This window comes from Dipodomys spectabilis, unplaced genomic scaffold (genome assembly GCF_019054845.1).
Source record: "Dipodomys spectabilis isolate Male_0828 unplaced genomic scaffold, ASM1905484v1 ptg000652l, whole genome shotgun sequence".
Classification (NCBI taxonomy): Eukaryota; Metazoa; Chordata; class Mammalia; order Rodentia; family Heteromyidae; genus Dipodomys; species Dipodomys spectabilis.
In genome coordinates this window covers 100,987-121,335 of record NW_024871329.1, presented here as the reverse complement: position 1 = coordinate 121,335, position 20,349 = coordinate 100,987, and the positions used below count along the sequence as shown (strand labels likewise).

The window sequence follows — 20,349 nt, the reverse complement described above, 5'->3', positions numbered from 1 at the left end:
ATGTTCACACGGGGTGTGTGTGTGTGCGTGTGTGTGCGTGGAACCGTGGGGCGTGTACAGAATGTGAGACCGTGTGCACTGACATGTTCACACGGGGTGTGTGCGTGTGTGCATGTGTGTGTGTGGAACCGTGGGGCGTGTACAGAATGTGAGACCGTGTGCACTGACATGTTCACACGGGGTGTGTGTGTGTGCGTGTGTGTGCGTGGAACCGTGGGGCGTGTACAGAATGTGAGACCGTGTGCACTGACATGTTCACACGGGGTGTGTGCGTGTGTGCATGTGTGTGTGTGTGGAACCGTGGGGCGTGTACAGAATGTGAGACCGTGTGCACTGACATGTTCACACGGGGTGTGTGTGTGTGCGTGTGTGTGCGTGGAACCGTGGGGCGTGTACAGAATGTGAGACCGTGTGCACTGACATGTTCACACGGGGTGTGTGCGTGTGTGCGTGTGTGTGTGCGTGGAACCGTGGGGCGTGTACAGAATGTGAGACCGTGTGCACTGACATGTTCACACGGGGTGCGTGTGTGTGTGTGTGCGCGCGCACGCGCATGGAACTGTGGGCCAGCCCCGTCTGCGTCTGTGTCATTCGGACTCGGCCCTGTCTCCCTGGGCTTCCTGTCTCCACAGCCCACTGCGCCTGCTCTGTTGGCCACCCAGCCCTGCCCTCCACTGCCCTCCACTCCCCACACCGGCCATCACCGGCCAGCTCTACCTAGCGTCACTTTCTCAGTTATGTTTTTCATTCATACAATTTTTATTTCATTTTATACAGCTGCGTCTTCCCTAATGTTGAGGAGACTTATTGCCCTTTTCTAGAGCATTCTGGTTGCACAACACCAGTTCCGTTTGCTGACTTGGAGCCTATCCTTGCTCATCTTGGTTGTTGTCAAATGCCAGATGGTTCCGTGGGAGGGGCTGGCTGCAGGTTCAGCCAACGGCTTGGACTGAAATCGGGCATGTGCCTCATCCCCATCCTCAGGACCCACCTGGCTGCTCCACAGGCCCCTGCAGGGGTGGGGCTGTCCTGAGGGGGCCGGGTAGGGGGGGAGGTGGGGAGGGAGGTGGGAGAGGCAGGGGAGGCGGGGGGGGGAGCCATAGGAGATGGGGGAGGCGAGGGGGGTGGGAGGCAGGGGAGGCGGGGGGGAGGATGCAGGGGAGGAGAGGTAGGGGTGACAGGCGGGGGAGGGGGCGGGGGGAGGAGGTGGGGGGATGGGCGGGGGAGGAGGTGGGGGGAGGAGGTGCAGGGAGGAGGTGGGGGAGATGGGGGAGGCAGGGGAGGTGGGGGGAGGTGGAGGAAGGCTGGGGGAGGCGGGGGGAGGAGGTGGGGGGAGGAGGCGCGGGGAGGAGGTGGGGGAGATGGGGGGAGGCTGGGGGGAGGTGGGGGGGAGGAGGTGGGGGGATGGGCGGGGGAGGAGGTGGGGGGGAGGAGGCGCGGGGAGGAGGTGGGGGAGATGGGGGAGGCATGGGAGGTGGGGGGAGGCAGGGGGGATGTGGGGTGAGCCAGGGGAGATGTGCGTGTGCGAGGCCTCAGCTTGGAGGCCTTGGCCAACACTGGAACCTGGGTTTAGGAAAGTGAAGAAGGTCAGAGGGACCATGGTGCCCACAGGAAATGACCACAGGAACCACAGAGTCACAGCCCAGCCACAGGACATATCAGTGACTTTACGTGTGGAAATGTTGGCAGACTGAGACGTAAGGAGGGTTCAAAGACTCGGGTCGCCAGCCCCCGCATGGCTCCCGTCCATCCAGTGGCGTCTGAGGCTCCTCGGTGAGTCCCGGCCTGCACACCACCAGTCCTACCGCCCGCCCACCCGTGCCAGGGCCTTCCCCAGGAGGGCAGGGGGAGAGCGCGGCCTCTCTGGGCTCCTGCAGACGGGGCAGGAGTCTGCCGTGGGAGGAGGCCCGGCGTGGCCACCCCGGGGCCCTGCCCTGACCGTGAGCGCCGCCAGCCGAGAGTCACACTAGGTCACGTTTGGCATGAGGTGACGTCTGGTGGGCAAGGCCCCTCCCCGCGCCCCGTCCTTGCAGGCACAGGCCCCAGGCTGCAGGGGACCCCGAATCTCAGGCCAGCTCTGGGGGTGCCGCTCGGATGACACCAGCCCAAAGGGAACCCAGCGGGGGGCGGGGGGCAGCCACGCTGCAGGCTGGCCTCGCCCCGAGGGCCACCCGGTTGGTTCCGGTTCAGACAGTGAGTCCGCACACCTGGCAGGGCAGCAGCTCCTCGCCCGGCCCAGGGCTCCTTGCGCCCCGTGTCCTCTGCGTTCCGTCCAGCCACCGGCCCACCGGGCAGGAGGCCACGTCCGGCTGGGCCTTGCCGCCCATGGAGCCGCCCGGCCGGCCCAGCATCGCGCCGCGTCAGTAGTGGGCTGTGAACAGGGCAGCGGCCTTCTGCAGGATGGACTTGTGGCTCGGGTAGAGGGGGGTGCGCCTGTCCACCACCTGCCATCGCACGGCCACCTCCGGGTCGCGGGCACGCAGGTGCTGCCAAGAGGGACACGTCACTGCTCCGGTCCCATGCCCGCCCGGAACCCCGGCCCTCGGACGACAGCCCCAGGAGCCGGCACATGCATACACATACACACATACACATATACACATATACGCACATACATGTACGTACATGTACGTACATGTACATACGTGTGCATACATGTACATACACATATGCACACATACACACATACCACATACACGCACATATACATACACACAGAGCATATACACATGCACGCAAACACACATGCACACATACACACATGCACACATACATATACACACACATACACACAGACCACATACACATATACACATGCACATAAACACACATGCACACATACACATACACACATACCACATGCACGCACATACACATACATACACAGAGACCACATACACATATACACATGCACACAAACACACATGCACACATACACATACACACATACCACATGCACGCACATACACATACATACACAGAGACCACATACACATATACACATGCACACATACACACATGCACACATACACATATACATACACATGCACACTGCACACATATGCACACACATACACACATACATACATACATACCACATACACATATACACATACATGCATGCACATACACGCACATACACATACACACTGCACATACATACATGCATGCATATACACGTACATACACGCATAGCACATACACATATACACATGCACACATACACACATGCACACATACACACATGCACACATACACACATATACATACACATACACATACACACTACACACACATGCACACATGCACATACATACACACATGTGCACACACACGTATAAGCCAGGGGCAAAGAAGGGACCCGGGTGCCAGGACTGAGCAGCCGGCTCCGGAGCCCAGCCTCGTCCCCCCACCCCCCGGCCTCCCAGCCCCAGGACCCCCACGCCGTACCGAGTTCAGCCTCTTCAGTTCCAAGTCGTTCTGGTCCCGGAAGTGAATGCTGACAGCCACCGTCTCAACCCAGGCGTTGTCGGTGTTCCTCGGGTCGTCCACATACCCTTTGTACACCTGGGGAGTGCGCCCGGTGAGCGGTGAGCAGGCAGGGCTGCTCACACGCCTGGGCCCCAGCCGCCAGCCGCCGAGGGGTCGGCTCGAGGGGAAGCGGCCTCCTGGGACTGGCTCTGTGCCCATCCTCTGTCCAGCCCACACCCCTGCCCGGCCCGCGCGGGGCTGCCCAGCACAGGCTTCCGTCTTGACCGGCCTGCTTTGGGCGCACGGCCCCCGGAGCCCACTGGCAGCCCTGGGTGGGCTGCCCTGCTGCACTGGCCCTCAGAGGCCCTGAAAGGCCCCGGGCGACGGACCTGAAGCACTGCTGCTGTCAGGAAGGCGGACAGCAGGGCCCGGTGTGAGGGTCCTCCTCACAACGGAGCGCAGGACACGCAGCCCGAGACGCGGGGGCCAGGCCGCCCAGGCGCAGCGGCTCTTTAGGGGCGGGAAGGGTTTGGAACTGGAGGGCGGTGGCCACTGAAGAACCTTCTGAGTGTGCCAAGTGCCACGGAACCACTTTAAAAAGGCCCGTTTTTTGCCGGATATGGTGGCTCACGCCTATCATTCTAGCTACTCAGGAGGCTGAGATCTGAGGATCACAGTTCAAAGCCAGCCTGGGCAGGAAAGTCTGTGAGACTCTCATCTCCAAGGACACACCAAAAGATGGAAGTAAAGCCATGGTTCAAGTAGCAGGGCACTAACCTTGAGCAAGAAAAGCTAAGGATCTGCGCCCAGGCCCTGAGCTCAAGCCCAGGACTGGCACATACACACAGCAAAGGTTGGCCGTGTGTTCTGTGAACTTCACCTCTAAGTTTACAGTAAGAAAACAAGTTCCTTTTAAGTTGTAAAGGAGCGGGGGGGGGGGGGGGGGCTCGCACCTCTGCGCCCTGTGCCAGCAGCGCCTCGAAGGGCTCCCAGAACTCCTGCCGGAGCACTTGCCGCAGCTTCCGGGGAAGCGCCTCCCCTGGCTCCCGGGAGCCCTGGCAGAGCAGGAGAAGGCCGGTGGGCGAGGCGTGCGGGCCGGGTGCCAGGGCCCCTCTCTGCGGGCCGCCTGCCCGGCCCCCGGGGCAGAGGCGGGACGCGTCTGGCAGCGTGGAGCCGGTTCTCCCGGCCAGTGACGCTGCCCAGAACCCCGTCCACGCCAGCACGCGGGACCCTGGCGGCGTGCGAGGGCGTGCGAAGGTGGGGAGCAGCGCCTGTCGCCCTGAGGACCAGCCTGGAGCTCAGTCCCCCAAGAGGGAGGTGAGCTCCTCTGCTCTCGCCATCCTGGCCAGCAGAGTCGGGGGTCCCGGCCACGCCAGCCCCGCGGCTAGCCGGCATCGCCCGCTGGGCCGGCGGCCCCTGGGCAAGGGGGGCAGGGCCTTCCAGCCTGCGCTCCGGCTGCCACAAGGGTGGCATGCGGGGACGTGTGGCCCACGGCACGGCCAGGGGCACGGGCAGGGTGGGGGGCAGAGGCGTGGCCGGCTTCTCCTGGAGCCGGGGCGGACCGGGCTCCCCAGGAGCAGGGAAGAGGCGGACAGCCACAGCCAGAGCCAAGCCCAGGCTCCCCACCCTGCAGGGGGAGGCCTGAGGACAGAGGCCGGGAGCGTGGGAAGGAGGAGGCCTGAGGACAGAGGCCGGGAGCGTGGGAAGGAGGAGGCCTGAGGACAGAGGCCGGGAGCGTGGGAAGGAGGAGGCCTGAGGACAGAGGCCGGGAGCGTGGGAAGGAGGAGGCCTGAGGACAGAGGCCGGGAACATGGGAGATGGAGTGGCTCTGAGTCCTTCGGGCAGGAAAGGCCGAGTCTTCTCCATGCGGGCCCTGCCCAGCCGCGCCGGATCACTGCGGTGCCTTTGGCTCTGTGAGGCCCATCAGACGCCCACAGAACACCAGCCCCGCATGACCGTGCCCATTAGGCAAGGAGAATCCGAACCTCAGCAAGCGGGGGGGGGGGGGGGGGGGAGGGAACGAGAGCCAGGCCAGCACAGCCGGCTGGGCCCTGCCCGCCACTACAGGAGGGAGGGGTGGGAAGCCGGCAGGTGGACGGGTGGGCGGGACAGCAGAGGCCGGGCCTGCTGCCCTCCCCCGGCTTACCCCAGGCAAGGCCCAGTGCTCGGAGCCGGGGCGCTTCACCACCAGCACCTCCAGCATCTTCTTGATGCTCTTCCTGCAGATGGCTCCGTCCTGGTTCCTCCGCCACCTGCACCAGCCGGGCTGTTACCCGAGCGGGGGCCAAGCCTCCCGCTCCGTTACCAAGGGGGCACGCCCTCCCGGCCTCAGCGCACCCAGCTTCCTCTCTATGGACTAGCCAGACCCCAGCAGCCTAGGGAAAATGACCAAGAGGCTGAAGTGCCAGTCTTTCTGAGGTAAAGGAATTTAGAAAAGTGATAGACAGATTGATAGATAAATGTTGGATAGAAGATAGATAGATAGATGGATAGATAGATTTGGTTGCCAGATAATAGATGATAGGTAGATAAAGGATAAATAATAGGTAAGCAGATGGCTATGACTGATGGATGATGGGGGTAGATGACAGATCACAGATGGATGGTAGGTAAATAGATGGTAGATGATAGAATGAAGGTGTAAGCCATTGGGTGTGGTATTACATGGATATGCACACATGACTGTGGATTTGGGCTGTGTGTGTGTGTGTGTGTGTGTGTGTGTGTGTGTGTGCACGTGAACTCCTTGTAGGATAACTCCGAAGCACACTGGCCGACAGTGGTATTAGATATGTCTACTTCTTTTTTAGTTTCAGTAACTTTTTCTCCTCCTTAGGTTTTGCTTGTCCCCCAGTGTAAATTTCTTCTTTTTTTCAGAGTTCGGTTAGCAAAGGGGAAGTAAAGGCCATTCAGAAGAATGCACGCAGGACCGGATGCCAGCTGTGCCCAGTAGAGCCGGGGCGTGGGGCGGCCTCCGGGGGAGGCGGGGCAGCTGGGCTGCTCCAAGGAGGGGACACGGACCTCAGGGGTCACATGCATCCACGGGACGCCTCCCGCCCCCCGGCACACGGGAGCCCTCCCGGGGAGCCCCCCAGGACTGGCCAGTCCCCCGCTCACCGGGTGACCACAGGATGCAGCGTGTGGTTGGGTCCAAACCAGCGGAGGCTGCCGCGCCCCCGCAGCCCCGTGCGTCCCATGGGGTTCCTGGGTGGGAAGGGGTCGGGTCAGCCATGGCATGTCCGAGAGGGCGGGGCAGGGCGTGGGCATGGGGGGGACACAGGGCCAGGCACACAGAAGTGCCAGCCCCTCCCACACTGCTGCCTGGACCGGAAGGAGGACTCGGGGGCTCTGAGGGGTGAATTCAGCACGGGGCACTGGCAAGGCAGGGGTGCTCTTGGGAACCAAAGCCTGGCCCCACTGTGGCCACTAAAGCCTCCCCAGCCTCGGCCTCCACAGCCGGCCGACGCACACAGCCCTGGCCTGGAGCCTCAACTAGGAGCCTCTTTTGTGGTTGTTGGTCGTGGGGCTTGAACTCTGGGCCTGGGCGCCGTCCCTCAGCTCTTCAGCTCAAGGCGAGCGCTCTACCACTTGAGCCACAGCGCCACTTCTGGTTTTCTGGTGGTTTATTGGAGGTAAGAGTCTCACGGTCTCTTCTGCCCGGGCTGGCTTTGAACCACGATCCTCAGATCTCAGCCTCCTGCGTAGCTAGGATTACAGGCGTGAGCCACCAGCGCCCGGCTGTAAACCTCTGTTCTCAATCACCTGCTCTGTCACCACAGCCAAGTGAACCAGCGGGGAACAACCTAGCCCACAGCACCCCGGCAAGCCAGCTGGGAACAACCAAGCCCACAGCACCCCGGCAAGCCAGCTGGGAACAACCTAGCCCACAGCACCCTGGCAAGCCAGCTGGGAACAACCTAGCCCACAGCACCCCGGCAAGCTATCCTCACAGCTGCTTCCGCACAGCCATGTCAGGCCCTGGGCTGCGGCCATTACTGCTCGGGGGCCTGCTCTCCTTGCCCACAACCCAAGCACCCCTCTCCCCATCCTGCGACCCTGCCCCTCAGTCACAGCCTGCTCATGTCTCCTTGTCCCCTACTTCCGCCTTACACAAGCTCTGGCTGCAGGCACAGAAAACCCCTCTGTTCCAGAATGTTCCCCTCCAAACCCACCCCTGCCTCTCCCTTCAGGCCCCTCCGTTCCCCCACCGTCCACGTCCCAGACCCGTGCCTGGCAGGGTTTCACGGGGTGTCTGGCCGCTTGGAGCGGGGCCTCACCTGTGTGTGGGGTGAGATCTCAGATGAACTCTCCTTCCACGTGAGCCCCGGCAACACGCCGCAGTCCCCACGCCGTCCCCAGGGCCCACGCCCCAGGGCCCTGTCCTTCCCCGGCCCAGAGAGGGCCCTGCCGGGAGCGCGGCCCGCGCTGGCAGGAGGGGCACGGACACTCACCGCGGGAGCCCCTCCTGGACCGCATAGGCCCCGTGGAAGCTGCGGCGGTCCGTCAGCCCGTCCAGGGCATTGTAGCGGATCCTGGTCAGAGGTTCTGGGGCGCTGGAGTAAACGAGAAAGCACATTCCTGAGAACGGAGATGCAGCGGGGAGAGACCAGGCAGCCACGGCTCGGCCTCCGTCCACGGCCCACGATGGCAACCCAGGGCCTTCGCTCAGCTTCCACAGCTGTGCCGCGGCCTGGGCGGGGCGGGGGTCACTGGTCATCTGCAAAGCCAGGTGGACGCAGACGTCTGTGAGGGGCAGGGAGGGCCACTCACTCTCCCACAGGGTCCACGAGGGCCACGTCCTTCTTCTCAGCCGTGTGGAAAGGAGGGTGGTAGATCGGGAACTCCGTCTGTGGCGGGGGGGGGGGTGGGTTGGTAGATCAAGAACTCTGTCTATGGCGGGGTGGGGGGGGTTCTGAGGGTCTCACGGGGACAGAGCCCCGGCACGCACGGGCAGCCCCGGGAAGGGCCCCACACAGACCAGGGCGGAGGGGCTGGACCTCACAGGGAGGGACTGGAGCTAGGGGGGACCCTAGGGGTCAGGAGACTCCAAGCAGTACAGAGAGGGAGAATGTTCCAGAAGGGCCAGGAGAGGGTGTCAGGGTATCCTTCTCCAGGTCATCCTCCATCTCGCTGCCACTGTGTCCCCGTGGCTGGCACGGGGGAGGGGGCAGCTGCTCACGCAGGATGGGGGCCGGGAGGGGGAGGTCGAGCGGGTGACAGCATCTACCGGGCCTCCATCTGTCCAGCTGTGTGGACCATGTGACCGACCATGTACCTCGGTTTCCTATCTGTCCAGCAAAGGCCACCCGACACTAGGCCGGCGAGGCCCCGCAGCAGGCAAAGGCTGCCATGAGGGCGCAGGGCTGGGCGGATGCCCCCCCCCTCCCGGCGCAGGGGGCTGGCGCTCACCTCCCACGGCACCTTCTCATTGGGCACCGGGAAGCGGGAGACCGGGGAGCTGGGGTAGAGGAGGTGGCGGGCGTGCACGTGGTAGCTGTCCCCCGGCTCTTCCGCCTTCTTCCTGACGCCGGGCTCCCCGTCCAGCTCCTCGCAGGCCTTCGGCGGCGCTGGGCAGGGCCACGTGGGTGTTAAGGGTATTAAGGGCTGAGCCCGGTGCGGGGCAGACAGGGGGGGGGGGGTAGGGGGGCAGGGGTGCAGGGCTGAGCCCAGCGCAGGGCGGGGGAGGGGGGGGCAGGGGTGCAGGGCTGAGCCCAGCTCGGGGCAGGCGGGGGGGGGGCAGGGGGGCAGGGCTGAGCCCAGCGCGGGGCGGGGGGGGCAGGGGGGCAGGGCTGAGCCTGGCGGGGGATGGGGGAGGCAGGGGTGCAGGACTGAGCCCGGGCTCAGGTGCCTGCACAACAGCCATTTCCTTCTGCTCCTTTCCCTAGCACCTACAAGCTCCACCTCCACACCACCGGGCAGCAAAGGCCAGCTCCAGTGGACAGCCTTCCCTCTTCCCTCCCCCCTCCTCCCCCCCTCACCAGCCCAGAGAGGACACAGGCCGCTCAGGGCAGCGTAGCCCTGGTACCAGTGCCCTTGGCCCAGCCACGTCACCCGTGGTCAGGGCCACTGGGAAGGCTGCCAGTCCAGGCTGGCCTGCGGCTGGGGCACCACACCCAGGAGCGCCAGCTGTGTCCCTGGCCAGGCTAGTTAGGGACCTGGACGCAGCCTTCTGTGGCTGAGTCGCAGCGATGGTCTGAGATACTGGGCACCACGCCCCCCCCAAACCCGACTGGCAAGTGGCTCGGGGGCCGGCGGTGAGCTGGGCTGACCCCTGGGAGTCCAGCCACCTGCCAAGCTGGGGAGGCGGGCTGGGTCTGGGGGTGGGGTCTGGGGGCGGGTCTGGGATGAGGTCTGGGGGTGGGGTCTGGGGGCGGGTCTGGGGGCGAGGTCTGGGGGCGGGGTCTGGGGGCGGGTCTGGGGGCGGGGTCTGGGGGTGGGGTCTGGGGGTGGGTCTGGGATGAGGTCAGGGGGCGGGGTCTGGGGGCGGGGTCTGGGGCGGGGTCTGGGGGTGGGGTCTGGGGGCGGGTCTGGGATGAGGTCTGGGGGTGGGGTCTGGGGGCGGGGTCTGGGGGCGGGGTCTGGGGCGGGGTCTGGGGGCGGGTCTGGGGGCGAGGTCTGGGGGCGGGGTCTGGGGGCGGGGTCTGGGGGCGGGGTCTGGGGGTGGGGTCTGGGGGTGGGTCTGGGATGAGGTCTGGGGGCAGGGTCTGGGGGCGGGGTCTGGGGCGGGGTCTGGGGGTGGGGTCTGGGGGCGGGTCTGGGATGAGGTCTGGGGGCGGGGTCTGGGGGCGGGTCTGGGGGCGGGGTCTGGGGGCGGGTCTGGGGGCGAGGTCTGGGGGCGGGGCCTGGGGGCGGGTCTGGGGGCGGGGTCTGGGAGCGGGGTCTGGGGGCGGGGTCTGGGGGCGGGGTCTGGGGGCGGGGTCTGGGGGCAGGGTCTGGGGGCGGGCCTGGGGGCGGGTCTGGGATGAGGTCTGGGGGCGGGGTCTGGGGGCGGGTCTGGGAGCGGGGTCTGGGGGCGGGGTCTGGGGGCGGGGTCTGGGGGCGGGGTCTGGGGGCGGGGTCTGGGGGCGGGGTCTGGGGGCGGGGTCTGGGGGCGGGGTCTGGGGGCGGGGTCTGGGGGCGGGTCTGGGATGAGGTCTGGGGGCGGGTCTGGGGGCAGGTCTGGGAGCGGGGTCTGGGGGCGGGGTCTGGGGGCGGGGTCTGGGGGCGGGGTCTGGGGGCGGGGTCTGGGGGCGGGGCTGGGGGCGGGGCTGGGGGCGGGTCTCGGATGAGTTCTGGGGGCGGGGTCTGGGGGCGGGGTCTGGGGGCGGGGTCTGGGGGCAGGGTCTGGGATGAGGTCTGGGGTGGGGTGGGGCGGGTGGCGGGGGGACTCGGCCCCCACAGGTGTAGCAGGCTCGGCCCCACAGGCAAGGCCTTACTCACAAGACCCTCCAACGGCCCAGGCACACGCTCACCCAGAGTGGGAGCCTCCACTGCCGCGCCAAAGCCAGCGTCCTTGAGTGAGGTCACGATCCACTGCAGGGCCCGGGCGGTCTGGGTCACCTGGAAAGCATGTCCCGGGAGGACGCGCCTGGCACCCACGTCCACATCTCCTGACCTACCGCCCCTCCAGGCCGGGCAGGCCCAGGCCCCGGGGCCCCCACACCCCGCTCCCAGCTGCGGGGAGCGCGGGCGCTGTCCGTGCTCAGTACAGCCCAGAACAACTCACTGCTCTGTGTCAAGGGGGCATCCATGAGGCACAGACCCCAGGGGACCCCGGGGGAAGCAGGCTGCGCCCCTGTGCTGCCCGGCCAGCCTGCTCAGCAGCCGCCTTCGGGAGCCCTCCCCGACTCCGGAGACCGCACCTCTCCCGGTCCCGGACAGTCTGTGAGCACCCCTGTGCGGGATGCAGGGTCCCCCAAACACTATGCCCTCTGGGAGCATCGCAATGGGAACCTACATGGAAAATAGTCTTGGCAGATGCCATGAGCCAAGATGAGGTTTCAGTGCATTAAAGCAGGTCCCCCGTCCAAGACTTACAGCCTCTCAAGACTGGGACCCACGCACGGAAGAGGGTCATGAGAGGGAGACCAGAGTGAGGCGGCCACATGCTGGGGACCCGGGGGTCCTGCCCCAGAGCCCTGGAGGAAGCAGAGCCCCAGGACACTGGGCCCTGGGCTTCCGGCCCCCCGGGGTGAGGGGGAGCTCACACTCAGCCCACAGGACCCCTGAAGGGGTGGAGAGTGATCCCCGAACCCCCGACCCCTCTACTGTGCCCCCTCATTCCCACACTCCGCTGTCATTCAGCAGAAGGAGCCCACGCCCTGCGCCCTTTCCCGCCCCGTCCCCCACTCCCCACCCCCATCCCACCTGCTCCTCCAGGGCGACCAGTCTCTGCTCCATGGAGCCCGACCTCTTCACATGGTCCATGTCCAGCAGGCTCACCATGGTGTCCACTCTGAAAGAGAACACCGCTGAGCTGGCTGTGGCTGGCTGTGGCTGGCTGCTGGGGCCCGGGAAGCGCCGTAGACATCAGGCCTTGGAAAACGGCGAGCCAGCCTTCCTCCTAACGAAAGCGGTTAACACACATGCCTGCCACCTAGGGCCCCAGAGGTGAGCCACGGAGCGGACACCAGCCAGGCCCCCGCGGCGCGGGGACACACACAGCAAGGTCAGCTCCTGGGGATTCGCACAGGTGGCCACCTCCTCTGTCCGCACCGAAGCTGCTTCAGGAGCAGCTGGCCGGAGCTCACGGGCGCTGGTGTCTGGCTGGGGAGCACCGGGGCTTGCTCTACTTGGCTAACCTGCGGGGATTCCCCCCACCTTGCCCACTGGCAGCTCCACGGCCAGCACGTGGCCTGAGCAGCCCCTGGCTCTGCTTTTCTTTCTTTCCTTTTTCCCACCCCAGGTCCACCTGCAACACTACTGTGTGACGTGAGCGAGTGTTTCTGTGGCTGGCGAGTGTCCCTGCACATGGCACCCACCCAGGCGGGGAGGGAAGAAGAGGACCGCATTGGAGACCCAGGGTTGACTGTCCCTGCCGCGCACTGCTTAACCCAGAAGCCACGTTAATGCCCCCGCCTTGCTTTCCCAGACAGCCTTGGAGTGTGCAAGGGCAGTTATTACCACAGCTTTGGACCCCGGTGATTTGGTCACTAAGAGATGCAGGAAGCGTTCACACCTGTGGACGAAACCCCGCTCCTCCAGCAGCCACTCCGCCAGCAGCCGCTCCGCCGCGAGGCTCCCCTGGCCTGGTGGGTCGCTCCCCAGAGGCCTCCCCGGCCCTCCATCCCCGCAGAGGCCCTGGCCTGGTCCCAGTCACCTGAAGGGCCAGGGCCTCTCTCACCACCCCTGCTGCCCTGGGTTTTGGAAGATCTTGTCCATGGTAGCACAGTGATTTTTCTTATAGACTCCCAGACGCGCCAGTTGGGTCTTCTGAAATGTAGCAGACCTCACAGCAGTTACCGCGGGTGCACACACATTCTGAAGGGACTTCCTTGGTAAGATGTATTTCTTTTATGCGTTTCAACCTTGGGACATAATCGGGGAGCCTGTGCCTCTGGGCCGCAGGCTGAAGATCAGGCGTCAGATCAGCACAGCTTTGGGAAGCCAGGGAGGGACTCGGGCGGATTTCCTGTGGCCAGCCCGATTCCCTAAGCAGGACACCACCAAGGGGCTGGCATTCAAGTCCAGGCAGCCCAGTGCTCGCTGGGCAGCCTGCGGGACAGCGAGCCCTTCCCCCGAGATGGAGCGCAGGGCCTCTCGGTGGCAGGATTCAATGAGGATGCGAGCTCGTCAGCAGCGAGCGCTGGGCACGCAGCAGCGGTCAGCCCTCGTGCCGGCCGCACTGACTATCCGCTGTTCAGACACCAGCTGCGGGGCCCGTCCTGCTGCAGGGGCACCTGGCATGTGGGCACCCCTCTCCCGGGTGGCCCTGGGCACCACACCCCACCGTCAAATGACGCAGGACCAGGTGGTCCATCAAGACAGACAAGAGGCCATCAGACACTGCGTGAATCCCGGGAACCACCTCTTCCGTTATCCGATCAGAAGAATGGCGGAGACCTGTGCACCCGGGGTCACAGGCCAGGGACCCGCCTTAGTTCCCGAGCAGCACAGGATTTACTGAGGGTCTGCCAGGATGCTGGGAGCCAGGCTCCCACAATCCCGTGGGACATGTGGGCTTCTGTCCCTGCTCTGGTGGCTCTCACATCTCCACTGAGGACACACGGACACACACACACACACACACACACACACACACACACACACAGCCACCAACCACCCAACCAGCCCACAAAACCTGCAACTAACCAGGCGTTCCTAAGGTCACGGCTGGGTCTTGGGACAAGGTGGGAAGGCAGGACCACGAGAAGCGTGGAGCAAGCCCTGCAAGCCTCTGGGAAAGACTGTACCAAATACGCATCATGTCAAGGATGACTGGGTGACACTATGCCCAGACCCCAGCAAACAGCACCAGCGCTCAGCTCACCCAGCAGGGGAGGTAGACGAAGCTTCCCATCAAGCTAGATCTACGTCTCACCATCCCCACCACCCCTGCCATCACCTTTACCACCACCATTGCCAGCATGTCCACCATCACCACCATCACCATCATCACCACCACCACCACCACCATCACCACCATCACCACCACCACCATCATCACCATCATCACCACCATTATCACCATTACCACCACCACCATTACCACCACCACCACCATCATCACCATCATCACCATGACCATCACCACCATCATCATCACCACCACCACCACCACCACCATCACCACCATCATCATCACCATCACCACCACCACCATCACCACCACCACCATCATCACCATCATCACCACCACCACCACCACCACCATCACCACCACCACCACCACCACCACCACCACCATCACCACCATCATCACTACCATCATCACCACCATTATCACCATTACCACCACCACCACCACCACCATCATCACCATCATCATCATCACCATCACCAACACCACCACCACCATCATCACCACCATTATCACCATCACCACCACCACCATTACCACCACCACCACCACCACCACCATCATCACCATCATCATCACCATCATCATCATCACCATCATCATCATCATCACCATCATCATCATCACCATCATCATCATCATCATCATCACCATCACCACCACCACCATCACTACCATCACCATCATCACCATCACCATCATCACCACCACCACCACCATCATCACCATCACCATCACCATCATCACCATCACCACCATCATCACCACCACCATCATCACCATCATCACCACCATCACCATCATCACCACCACCATCACCACCATCATCATCATCACCATCATCATCACCCATCATCATCATCATCACCATCATCATCACCATCATCACCATCATCACCACCACCATCACCACCATCATCATCACCCATCATCATCATCATCACCATCATCATCATCACCATCATCACCACCATCACTATCATCATCACCACCATCATCACCATCACCACCACCACCATCTCTCCTCACCCATCACAGTCACCTCTCTGTCACCAACGGGTTCTTCCACCCCAGAACAGGAACTTCCTTAACTAGGTGGCACTGTGCCCCTCCTCCTGCCCCTCCCCTTGATGAGAAGCCTGGATTCAGACAGCGGTAGGGCTTTGCGTCAGTGAGACACGCCATGATAGCCGGGCCCAGGGCGCTCTTGGTGGGGAGGGGCTGAGAGCAGAGAGCAGAGAGCTCTTCCCCAGACCCTGGCCTTGCACCCTGGCAGGAAGCGGGCGGGAGGAACTGAGGGGCGTGGTGTGTGGATGTGACTGCGGGCTCAGAGACCCCACAGAAGCTCAGACAAGATGCACAGCTCCCTCTCCCTAAAGGCATTCCTGGGCTCTGTGGGTGTGAGTGGCTCCCACCGCACTGGGCTGCCCGAGGAGCTGAGCCCTCCTGTAGCCCCCCACGACTCCCTCTCGGGCCCCAGGCCCACCCTGTGCACGAAGGGCCCTGCGTTCCAGAGGACCCCCTGGGGTCACAGGTCAGTGGGGAGGCACAGGCCTGGAAATGGCCAGGGATCACTGTGGTGATGGTGGCGGTGGCCGTGGTGAGCTCGCTGGCGGGCCCAGCCCTTCTGCTGCCTGCGGCCCATTTGCTAGCATCTGTGCTCCTCCCAGAGGGTGGGGTGGGAGGGTCTGGGCCTCTGCCGGTGCGGTGGTGCTGCCTGCCCGGCCCCGCTGCCCGGCCCCTGGCCCCCAGCCCGTACTTGTCGCCGATGTCCCGGATTTACTGCTCTGGCTGCTGGCGCTGCTGCTGCTACCTGCCTGGGCCCCACTGCCCGCCCCCCGCTGCCCGGCCCCCCGCTGCCTGGCCCCACTGCCCACCCCCCGCTGCCCGCCCCCTGCTGCCCGGCCCCGCTGCCCGGCCCCGCTGCCTGCCCCTCATTGCCCGCCCCCCGCTGCCTGACCCCGCTGCCCATCCCCCGCTGCCTGGCCCCACTGCCTGGCCCTGCTGCCCGGCCCCGCTACCCGCCTACCGGTGCCAGCCCCGCTGCCCGACCCCTGGTGCCTGCCCCCTGGTGCCTGCCCCCCGGTGCCTGCCCGCCGGTTCCTGCCCCCTGGTGCCCGCCTGCCGGTGCCTGCCCCCTGGTGCCCGGCCCTGCAGCCCGGCCCCGCTGCCCGGTCCCCGCTGCCCGGACCCACTGCCTGGCCCAGCTGCCCACCCCCCGGTGCCCGCCCCCTGGTGCCCGGCTCCCGGTGCCCGCCCCCCAGCGCTCGGTCCGTACTTGTTGCTGATGTCCTGCATCTGCTGCTCTGGCCGCTGGCGCTGCTGCTGCTGCTGGCTCTGTAGGTAGTTCTCCTTCAGGTACAGCTCCCACGAGAGCAGGGCCGCCTCCTCATTCTTCTCCAGCTTGTTCTCTGTGGGGTGGGGGGACCTGAGCGCCACAGAGACCCTGAGCCCCACCCCTGAGGGAGGGGACAGGGACGGTCCCCGCACTCAATCCAAGGGGTCACGCTCCACGGCACCATGCGCTCGGCCGCTGCTGGGGGCTGGGGCTCCGGGACGAGCTCCCCCCCACCCCTGCAGACAGGACTCGGGACTCAGGGGCTCTGGGATCAGCTACCCCCTGCAGCCAGGACTCAGGGCTCAGGGGCTCCGGGATCAGCTGCCCCCCCCCTTGCAGCCAGGACTCGGGGCTCACTGAGCTGCTTGTGGCGCTTGGCCGGGATCTTCAGGACCAGCCTCTTGATGAGCAGCTGCAGGTGGTTGAGCAGGATGAAGGGGGGCGGCGCGGGCGGCCGGCCATGGTACTCCTCAATCAGGTCGTGCCGCTGGAACTTCCAGATCTGGTCCGTGTGCTCCTGGACCTCCTGGAACGTGTAGCTGCCAGGACACCCGCAGGCGGGCATCAGGGTGTGTGTAGGACCCCCCTCCTGTGGCTAAGAAACTGGAGAACCCCAGGAGTGCAGGGCAGTCCACACAGGAAGGAACCCCAACACATGGCGTGGAAGACACCAGACGCACAGCATGGAGGACCAGACACACGGCGTGGAGGACCAGACACACGGCGTGGAGGACCAGACACACGGCGTGGAGGACCAGACACACAGCGTGGAGGACCAGACGCACAGCGTGGAGGACCAGACGCACAGCGTGGAGGACCAGACGCACAGTGTGGAGGACCAGACACACAGCATGGAGGACCAGACACACAGCGGGGAGGACCAGACGCACAGTGTGGAGGACCAGACACACAGCATGGAGGACCAGACACACAGCGTGGAGGACCAGACACACAGCGTGGAGGACCAGACACACAGCGTGGAGGACCAGACGCACAGCGTGGAGGACCAGACACACAGCGTGGAGGACCAGACACACAGCGTGGAGGACCCCAGACGCATGGTGTGGAGGACCAGACACAGAGAGTGGAGGACCAGACACACATTGTGGAGGACCCCCGACGTATGGTGTGGAGGACCAGACACACAGCGTGGAGGACCAGACGCACAGCGTGGAGGACCACACGCACGGCGTGGAGGACCAGACGCACAGCGTGGAGGACCCCAGACACACAGCGTGGAGGACCAGACACACGGCGTGGAGGACCAGACGCACAGCGTGGAGGACCAGACACACAGCGTGGAGGACCAGACGCACGGCGTGGAGGACCAGACGCACGGCGTGGAGGACCAGATGCACGGCGTGGAGGACCAGACGCACATTGTGGAGGACCAGACGCACAGCGTGGAGGACCAGACGCACATTGTGGAGGACCAGACACACAGCGTGGAGGACCAGACGCACAGCGTGGAGGACCAGACGCACAGCGTGGAGGACCAGACGCACAGCGTGGAGGACCAGACGCACATCGTGGAGGACCAGACGCACATTGTGAAGGACCAGACGCACGGCGTGGAGGACCAGACGCACGGCGTGGAGGACCAGACGCACGGCGTGGAGGACCAGACGCACGGCGTGGAGGACCAGACGCACGGCGTGGAGGAACAGACACCCGGCGTGGAGGACCAGACACACAGCGTAAGGACGAGACACACAGCGTGGAGGACCCCAGACACACAGCGTGGAGGACCAGACACACAGCGTGGAGGACCAGACACACAGCGTGGAGGACCAGACGCACAGCGTGGAGGACCAGACACACAGCGTGGAGGACCACACAGCGTGGAGGACCCCAGACGCATGGTGTGGAGGACCAGACACAGAGAGTGGAGGACCAGACACACATTGTGGAGGACCCCCGACGTATGGTGTGGAGGACCAGACACACAGCGTGGAGGACCAGACGCACAGCGTGGAGGACCACACGCACGGCGTGGAGGACCAGACGCACAGCGTGGAGGACCCCAGACACACAGCGTGGAGGACCAGACACACGGCGTGGAGGACCAGACGCACAGCATGGAGGACCAGACACACAGCGTGGAGGACCAGACGCACGGCGTGGAGGACCAGACGCACGGCGTGGAGGACCAGATGCACGGCGTGGAGGACCAGACGCACATTGTGGAGGACCAGACGCACAGCGTGGAGGACCAGACGCACATTGTGGAGGACCAGACACACAGCGTGGAGGACCAGACGCACAGCGTGGAGGACCAGACGCACAGCGTGGAGGACCAGACGCACATTGTGGAGGACCAGACGCACATTGTGAAGGACCAGACGCACGGCGTGGAGGACCAGACGCACGGCGTGGAGGACCAGACGCACGGCGTGGAGGACCAGACGCACATTGTGGAGGACCAGACGCACAGCGTGGAGGACCAGACGCACATTGTGGAGGACCAGACACACATTGTGAAGGACCAGACGCACGGCGTGGAGGACCAGACGCACGGCGTGGAGGACCAGACGCACGGCGTGGAGGACCACACGCACGGCGTGGAGGACCAGACGCACGGCGTGGAGGACCAGACGCACGGCGTGGAGGACCAGACGCACGGCGTGGAGGACCAGACGCACATTGTGGAGGACCAGACGCACGGCGTGGAGGACCAGACGCACGGCGTGGAGGACCAGACGCACGGCGTGGAGGACCAGACGCATGGCGTGGAGGACCAGACGCACAGCGTGGAGGACCAGACGCACAGCGTGGAGGACCAGACACACAGCGTGGAGGACCCCAGACGTATGGTGTGGAGGACCAGACACAGAGAGTGAAGGACCAGACACATATTGTGGAGGACCCCAGACGCATGGTGTGGAGGACCAGACGCATGGTGTGGAGGACCAGATGCACAGCGTGGAGGACAAGACGCACATTGTGGAGGACCAGACGCACAGCGTGGAGGACCAGACACACATTGTGGAGGACCAGACGCACATTGTGGAGGACCAGACGCACGGCGTGGAGGACCAGACGCACGGCGTGGAGGACCAGACGCACGGCGTGGAGGACCAGACGCACGGCGTGGAGGACCAGACGCACGGCGTGGAGGACCAGACGCACATTGTGGAGGACCAGACGCACAGCGTGGAGGACCAGACGCACAGCGTGGAGGACCAGACACACAGCGTGGAGGACCAGACGCACAGCGGGGAGGACCAGACGCACAGTGTGGAGGACCAGACACACGGCGTGGAGGACCAGACACACAGCGTGGAGCACCAGACACACAGCGTGGAGGACCAGACACACATTGTAGAGGACCAGACACACAGCGTGGAGGACCAGACGCACAGCGTGGAGGACCAGACACACAGCATGGAGGACCCCAGACGCACGGTGTGGAGGACCAAACACAGAGAGTGGAGGACCAGACACACATTGTGGAGGACCCCAGACGCATGGTGTGGAGGACCAGACACACAGCGTGGAGGACCAGACACACAGCGTGGAGGACCAGACGCACGGCGTGGAGGACCAGACGCACAGCGTGGAGGACCCCAGACACACAGCGTGGAGGACCAGACACACGGCGTGGAGGACCAGACACATGGCGTGGAGGACCAGACGCACAGAGTGGAGGACCAGACGCACGGTGTGGAGGACCAGACGCACGGCGTGGAGGACCAGACGCACGGCATGGAGGACCAGACGCACATTGTTGAGGACCAGACGCACAGCGTGGAGGACCAGACACACATTGTGGAGGACCAGACACACAGCGTGGAGGACCAGACGCACAGCGTGGAGGACCAGACGCACAGCGTGGAGGACCAGACACACATTGTGGAGGACCAGACACACAGCGTGGAGGACCAGACGCACGGTGTGGAGGACCAGACGCACGGCGTGGAGGACCAGACGCACGGCGTGGAGGACCAGACGCACGGCGTGGAGGACCAGACGCACGGCGTGGAGGACCAGACGCACGGCGTGGAGGACCAGACACCCAGCGTGGAGGACCAGACACACAGCG

The 20,349-nt window shown here is 64.6% G+C and overlaps 1 protein-coding gene and 1 non-coding gene across 4 annotated transcripts in view; both read right to left on the bottom strand.

Moving 5' to 3' along the window:
• Positions 1 to 1,494: 1,494 nt before the first annotated feature.
• Positions 1,495 to 20,349, bottom strand: part of Trpm2 (transient receptor potential cation channel subfamily M member 2) — a 53,853-nt gene continuing 34,998 nt past the window's right edge. For 2 of the 3 annotated variants that reach the window (XM_042671693.1, XM_042671694.1), the window contains 12 exons: positions 16,665 to 16,846; positions 16,248 to 16,380; positions 11,818 to 11,905; positions 10,923 to 11,010; positions 8,881 to 9,038; positions 8,242 to 8,318; positions 7,923 to 8,024; positions 6,589 to 6,675; positions 5,618 to 5,723; positions 4,425 to 4,526; positions 3,451 to 3,567; positions 1,495 to 2,486 (listed from right to left, as the gene is read on the bottom strand). In XM_042671693.1, coding sequence (XP_042527627.1) covers positions 2,361 to 2,486; positions 3,451 to 3,567; positions 4,425 to 4,526; positions 5,618 to 5,723; positions 6,589 to 6,675; positions 7,923 to 8,024; positions 8,242 to 8,318; positions 8,881 to 9,038; positions 10,923 to 11,010; positions 11,818 to 11,905; positions 16,248 to 16,380; positions 16,665 to 16,846 — 1,366 coding nt within the window. In that variant the 3' untranslated portion in view covers positions 1,495 to 2,360. Of the gene's footprint in view, positions 2,487 to 3,450; positions 3,568 to 4,424; positions 4,527 to 5,617; positions 5,724 to 6,588; positions 6,676 to 7,748; positions 7,823 to 7,922; positions 8,025 to 8,241; positions 8,319 to 8,880; positions 9,039 to 10,922; positions 11,011 to 11,817; positions 11,906 to 16,247; positions 16,381 to 16,664; positions 16,847 to 20,349 lie in introns of those variants that run through there. The other variant, XM_042671695.1, reaches the window with a different exon arrangement.
• LOC122101328 lies at positions 5,597 to 5,664 on the bottom strand. The gene has a single exon (XR_006146352.1). It is a non-coding gene; the product is annotated as a Z6 small nucleolar RNA (small nucleolar RNA).